The sequence below is a fragment of the Lactuca virosa genome, chromosome 3, assembly GCF_052849685.1.
Source record: "Lactuca virosa cultivar CGN04683 chromosome 3, Lactuca_virosa_CGN04683_v6, whole genome shotgun sequence".
Classification (NCBI taxonomy): Eukaryota; Viridiplantae; Streptophyta; class Magnoliopsida; order Asterales; family Asteraceae; genus Lactuca; species Lactuca virosa.
This window is the reverse complement of record NC_136428.1, coordinates 110885327-110892541: the sequence shown is the minus strand read 5'-3', so window position 1 is coordinate 110892541 and position 7215 is coordinate 110885327. Positions and strand designations below refer to the sequence as shown.

At 33.9% G+C, this 7215-nt stretch overlaps 1 protein-coding gene across 1 annotated transcript; it reads right to left on the bottom strand.

Annotated features, from left to right (window-relative positions):
* Positions 1-200: 200 nt before the first annotated feature.
* On the bottom strand, positions 201-3788 carry LOC145166369 (uncharacterized). The gene is made up of 13 exons (XM_079085324.1): positions 3656-3788; positions 2444-2615; positions 2218-2347; positions 2031-2133; positions 1837-1960; positions 1663-1728; positions 1542-1580; positions 1376-1456; positions 1261-1308; positions 1137-1187; positions 973-1041; positions 622-885; positions 201-553 (listed from the first exon to the last, which is right to left on the bottom strand). The coding sequence occupies exons 2-13, from the start codon at positions 2594-2596 to the stop codon at positions 290-292; spliced, it is 1392 nt and encodes a 463-aa protein (XP_078941450.1). The 5' UTR covers positions 2597-2615; positions 3656-3788; the 3' UTR covers positions 201-289.
* Positions 3789-7215: the final 3427 nt, after the last annotated feature.

Below are 7215 nucleotides of genomic sequence, written 5' to 3'. Positions count from 1 at the left end.
GATATTCTCATATCGGTTGTTTTACTGCACATAGTACAACTCTTTTGAGCATGCAATTCTTTTTAACACCAATCACTTAAACACATTCTGTCCAATTTTTTAGCTTAAACCCTTGAGGTTTCTTAATCCTATTTAGCCAAATCAGTTTTTGTTAAAATCAATATTAAAACCACACCTAGAGAGGGAGATTAGAAGCTACATTTTGTTGCAACTATTTCCTTGTATGTACAAAATAAATAGTGTCGAGCTTGAGTTGAACACAAAAGAAAATACAACACTGATTTTGATCTCACTGAAAAGATGAATTATGTGTTGATGATCGAGGTTTAGGAGGCATATAAAGGAGGGAATCACCACCACACTCAATTGGGGTATGCATAAGTGGATTCCACCTATCAAATACTATCCTCCCCCCTCTCCCAATCCTCCCACGGAAATTGTGACCACCACCACCGCCGCCACCGGATGGTGGCGGCGGCGGCACTATCCCTACGGCCGCCAACTTCTCTGCCACTAAAGGTTTTGTAAATAGCAACAATGGCTCAACCGGATCCTGTACACATTCCAAAAATTGATAATTAAAATAAGTAGAAAATATATTTTGTATGAAAAAAGATGTACCAATTTATGTAGCCAAGAATATGGAACAGGTCTTCTTCTTATATCTCTCTTCATGCTTCCTACTCCAGAAGGCATAATCACCCTTGGTGTGTCCATTAAACCATGAGGCTGAAAACGAATTCGGTTGTTGTTGTTGTTGTTGTTGTGGAGTGGGAAATCATCAGATTCCAAATATTCATCTTCACTTGAAACAAATTTAGACTGTTGAGGGAAAGATGGCATTTCAGGAAGTGCTAAACTGTCTTCTAGAAGCTCTGTTTCATTCTGAAAAAATAAATAAATCCATAATAAGTCTATTATATATTAATATCATAAAAAGTTAATAAAGACATTCATTCCATTATAACTTACCTTGTATTTCATTTGTATCCTTTGCAAGCTCACTTCACTTTCCATTACATCTCTCTTTTTCTCCTCTCTCTGTTGCACACATTCTTCATCTAGTCAGTATCACTACCAAAAATAAAAAAATAAAAAAAATAAAAAGAAATGTGTGTGTGTGTGTGTGAGGGTACCTTGATTAAAGCTTCTAGTAAGTTTTTGGCTTGATCAAGATTGCGTCTCACCTGATTGACAAATAAAATGTAAGATAAGAACAAGAAGATAGGATGGGAAAAATATATGGGTGAAAAAGCTGACCTGGCGAAGCTTTTCAAATGATTGGACATTGTTTTCTCTTCTTTGCATCTGAAAATATATAAACATTTTTTAATAGCTTAGATTATGTAAACATATGAAGAATTGACAGACTTACCCTTCTTGTATGAAGTCTGTGAGCTTTCTCCCTTGGTCTAAATACATTGTATGGGTTCGTGTCATTAACCGGAGGAGGTGGCTGTAATAACAACAAAAAGGAAAAAAAAAAAAAAGTTTTTTTTACCATTCAGGGGCAAAATGGTCATTTGAAAAAGGAAACTAACCTGCAGGCGGCGTAGAACAGGTTTAAGCCATCTTTCACGCTGATAAAAAAAAGGAACAAATTTGTAAGCAAAAATTAAAAAGCATAAAACCAAGAGTACTCATTGTTAAAAAATAAGATACCTTTTCTTTCCAGTAACTGTAAATTGACTGGAATACCCCATACTGTATGGAAAGAGCTTGAAGGGCCTTACAAATATATAAAAGTCAAGATATGAGTGTGCAAATTGCAAAAAAAAAACATAAGATTTATATAGATTGTGATAATATCATAATAATACTAAAAATGAAAAATACCTCAACTGCAGCATCAAATGTCAAAAGTACAGGTATAGGTGAGCCAAGTGTAGGAGTTATAACTCCTGCTCTTTCACGAGCCTTATGATCCAACACCTCTAACTTAAATATAATAGTCTCAAATCTACCAAAAAAAAAAGAAATTTAACGTTAAACTATGTGTAAGAGAAGAAGAAGCATAAAAGGAGTTGTACTTTTCAGCTGGAAGGATCAATCTTTCTTTGTTGAATTCTTGAAGCCAATCTTCATCTTCATTGTCAAGATCATACTCAACAAAGTCTCCAAGTTCAGCTCGTGCTGGAAATATTATGATTTTATTATTAACATGAATATATTAATGGAGAATATAATTAAAAATTAACAGTTTGGTATTTTATAGACCTCCCCTTGCACGTAGGTAAGATGCTGGTTGATTGAATGTGGGAGAATAATCTCTTTCATATGTATCCACTATAACATACTCAGGAGTTGGTATTTCAGAAACTGTTTTCTTACTAGCAACTTGGTGTACCTAAAGATATTATAAAAATCAAATTTGAACCTAAAAGAAACTCAAACTGACAAAAAGAAAAAGACATATACAGAAAAAACAAATGTTAACAAGAACCTGGGTATCATTATCAGCTTCAGCAACAAGGCGAAGCATCTGTGTACGTGTAGATGTTGGGGTATCATCATCTTCAAAATCTTTTATAGATTTTACAATGGGAAGCTTCTTGTGAATGTCAAGGGGCCTTGGCCTAAAGGATAATCTACTCATATCAGCAGATCATCTCCAACTACAAACAATCAGACATACACAATTACACATTACTTGTTAGTTAAATAGTATCAGTTCCTTCACTTATGGTGATATATAAGTCTCCCTTTCCATTAGTTTATCTGGAATTAGGTTTTGGTTTCAGCAATTCAATGTTACAGTTAGATACTAGTATAGTTTCATTCAATTCAAATTGTGGAAGAAGTAGTAAATGGAATGACAACTACAATGCAATTGGTGTCAAAGCATGTTACCATTACTTACTAAGTGGAGAGGCATAACTATTTAATATAAAGTATAAATATAAATGGTGAATGTCAAAATCAAAAGTGTTCATTTTAAAATTCCATGGAAGACAAAACACATGTACTATTGCAGCACTTTGTAGCTAGTGGACATTCATGATCCACATTCTTAACTTTGGATTATCATGATTCATGATTCAGAAATGTGGATACCAAATTCTTTGTAGTGTGCACCAATTTGCTGAGTTAGCCAAACACTTGGTGAACTTCCTGTTCTATTATTTGCTGTCATTTTCACAGAATTTAAGAGCTTATCTCACGTAGATTTCTGGTTGTTTTAATAGTGGTTTCTTATAAGAAGCATGTTGCCTAAAGGCCTTGCCCACCAGAAACCATAATTAGGTGCCTCGTGAACCCTAGTGGCTATGGAGATACAAAAGAGCCACATAAAATGCATACTTCATACGTATATTAAATTGCAGGAATTTCACAACCAATTAAAACCACACAAATGAAGAAACTCAACACTTAAACACATTAAGCTTAAGAAGCAAAATAATTTAATAGAAACTTCAAAGACATATAAAGCTTTTTTTAAGCTGCAAATACATAAACTTTTATGAATGTCAAACAAAATAAGCAAATATAGCACAAAATGAAGCATAAATATATCAACAGCCTGATGTTTTCATCGTCACTAGCAGCAGAGATTCATAAAAAAAAAATACACAAAATAACACAAATCTCAAATCAATTACGAGCAAAGATAAGAGAAATCACAGAAGAAGTCACGAGATAGATTTCGAAATCGCACCTTAAGCTCAAAGCAGAAGAAGCCGGAAGGAAGTCGGAAGCCTGAATCTCTCCTCTGCTCTGGCACGAGCCTCGGTTAGGGTTTCGCCGACTAATCTAAAACTGAGTCCGATTTGGGGATTTGGACAGAAACAATCCGGGTCAAATATAAGCTTTTCGTTCGATATCTTTGATTTCAATCGGGTTTGGGTTCTACTTGTCAGGGGCGACCAAGATTTTTTTTTTTTTTTTTTTCTAGTGAAAAACTTTGTCGATGTTATTTCCTTGACATTATACTATTTTAAAAACAAGTTTTGTAATAATCCTTGGTTTGGAAATGTTTTAGAAAAAAGTTTAAATTTAACATAATGTTTATAAGTTATACATTATTTTTTAAAAACAATGTTAACCGTTATTTTAATCATCGAACAAAGGACTTGTTCAGTCACTTAACTATTTTGTCCCTAAATTTCAAGCTTTAAGTAGCGTTTGTATGTAGTAATCAAGAAGTGAATGGAATGGAGCATTTTGATGGGAAAAAAATCATGTTTTGTTGCCACGAAAGAATGGAACCGTGGAATATGAGTCATTTTGTTATGATGGTTTTCATTTCCATGGGGGGGGGGGGGGGGGGGTGTTTCTTATCGTAGTTGGAATCTATGATTTAGTGATTTCAAAGAGTATGGATTCTTAAGAAGTGAAGATGAGCCATGCAACATGGCATGACAGTGACTAAGACTCGGTGTCCCAATTCTAGTGAAGAACATGAAATGATGAGTCGAGTTCCATATGTTTATACTATAAGATCGATCATATATGTCATGATATGTACTCGGCATGAAAATATGCTTTTGAAATGTTTTTGTATGAAGGACTTGGGAGACACAACGTACATACTTGTTGTAAAGATTTATAGAGATAGATCTAAAAGACTAATTGGATTAAGCCAAAGTACATACTTAGATAAGATCTTGAAGAAATTCAAGATGCAAGATTCTAAGAAAGGTTTCGTACCTATGCTGATGGGTTTTGAGCACTATAACAATCCTATGGTGCACATACAACCCCTAATGCTTTGGATCTAAGTTTTCTCAAGTTATACATGCAATTTCATTTCATCCAAAGCATGAACCCTAACTAGCATACAATTGGAGATTTACAACATAAAATCTAGTTTGATGAATATCTCTTAGTTGTAGCTTGTAGTTCTTGGCCTTTCAAGAGCTTAGTACCTCAAATGTGATACTTCTAATAAGTCACAAACACCAAAAAACAAAAGGAGGATTATGAGAGTGAGGCTAGGAAGCACCAAAAACGGCTAGGGTTTCTTCTTAGAAGTCTTGGCCAATTTTAGGGTGCTTAGGGGTTATTTTGATAGTGTGGAATTCCTAGGGTTTAATCTTGTAAACCCTAATTCATCATGGACTCTTCACATTTGATAGGACATTTGGACTAAACCTTCATGGACTCTCATATAGATTTAGTCCATCCCTAATCAACATGGATCATTAGCCCAAACTATAAGTATTATTGATTTACCTAATCAGTCTCTGTAAATTTAATCAGTCTCTTTTGATCACTAAATTAATTCCAAATTAATTCTTGATCAATACCAATTAAATAATACGATTTCTCAATTAATATATTATTCATATAATATATCAATAAATCACAAATAACCTCTTTCTAAAAAATCCATCCTATCAAATTGCTATGGTGAAGGCAACCCAAAAGGACCATGCTACTCTCGGGTCAAGTACATACCAATTATAGTTATGGGCTTAAACACCTAATCCAACAGTCTCCCACTTGGATAAGTCTAATAACTATAACTGTCAATGTGATTTCAAATCCGATTAGCAATCGTAGCTCTTAAAAGCCGTTGTCAAACTTTGATTTTATCAGTAACGCGTCCTTAAGATAAGGGATCAAATATTCTTCCGTTCTACAAGATATCCTATAGACATGAGACATGGATTATAATCATTCTCTCTGTCCAAGTTCTGTTTCCCGATTTCCGATTTATGATGACTGACTAATTGAACAAATCAAATCAGTCCAGGCTTGGCCAAGCGCTTAGGGTGTCATCACTAAATCATTGAGGGGGCCCACATATATCACTTTTATCCCACTTTGGGTTAAAGGAATGGATAAACTTTGACTCATATGCTTGTACTATTTACTCATCAAATTACACACAACAATACGTTTTATAACATAAAGTTACTGATGTGTTTACGTATTATCAATGCGCAACTGACTCGTAAACAACAACTCATATGTCTCCATTTCAAGAATATAAGATATTATCGTCTCACAATCACTCGTGATAAAATCCATGAAGTGATTCAAGTGAGCGTGGGTTTAATCCAATACTCAAATTCTTATTTCAGGAGTACTCATGAACACTGCAGCAAACTTGTGCTATGTCTAAACACTTAGACAATCTACAGTTGGATTCATGACATTCTTACCTCATTACTTACTTCCAAAGTATGATTGACTGTGGATGTTTGAATAATCTTATTATTCGGGAAGTCAAACATGCGAAGTGAAACACAAGAATAACCTAATCCAATATGGCCTCAAACTTTTGAGTATAAATAAAACACTTATTATTTAATCACCATATTGATTACACATTATTCATTGTATAAAGTTTTGACTAATCAACTTAATACTTGAATTGAAACAATAGTTATCCCATGCTCCAAGCATGCACACTATGTTTACCTATGGTCCTTGCTTTGTGAAATAAATCCATTGAACACATTTCCAATGATGCTCATTTCACAATTCCAAATCCTTATCGCAAGTGTAAGAATACCAAATTCTTGTCACTATTAGAATTTTGTTAGATCTAAACTTCCATGCAATATTCCTTTTGTAATGTCAAGGCACCAAAGTTACAGAGACTTTGCCAATAATATTACAAAACATTCCACTGCAGATTTGTTACAGAACAATTCCATGGAGATGAAGTCTCACATTCAAGGTACGTTCCTTGAACACCCTTCTCGCATAAAAGTTTCTAACTTACACATAGATTCTTAATATCCAACTCTCATTATGGAAACATTTCCATAATTTCCATATGATTATCCATTCTAAATAGAATCCTATATATTCATAATCATATCAACATGGTTCATCCATTACTATACTTCCAACTGTCCACAAGCAACCAATCTTCGGTAAACCTTAGATTGTCCTCGACAGTTGTTTAATAATTTTAGTCATATCAAGTTCTGGTCCTTTTTCCCTCTTAATGCCCTAGGCATTTGGAAAATCAGAGCAGGCGAATATTATAACATATGTAATCGATCCTATACTCGAAGCATATGGGATACGATTCCCAATAAAGATACGATACTTTACAAATCTCTTGTTATAATATTTATATATATGGAATTTCCAACGTTGAAACATTTCAACTTGTTATTCATATATACTCATGACTAAGTTCGATTAATACTTCAATCTAAACTTTTAGATTCGAAATAAAGTATAAATATCATCTCCCTTACTATAGCAAAACAACTTTTCAAACTCTACAACTTTACAAATCCAAACTTTGTTTCC

Coding starts and splice junctions, on each gene's coding strand:
- LOC145166369 (XM_079085324.1), bottom strand. CDS start 2,596: ATGAGTAGATTATCCTTTAGGCCAAGGCCCCTTGACATTCACAAGAAG. Junction 2,348..2,443: donor AAGCTGATAATGATACCCAG/GTTCTTGTTAAC, acceptor TAATATCTTTAG/GTACACCAAGTTGCTAGTAA. Junction 1,457..1,541: donor CTGTTCTACGCCGCCTGCAG/GTTAGTTTCCTT, acceptor TTGTTATTACAG/CCACCTCCTCCGGTTAATGA.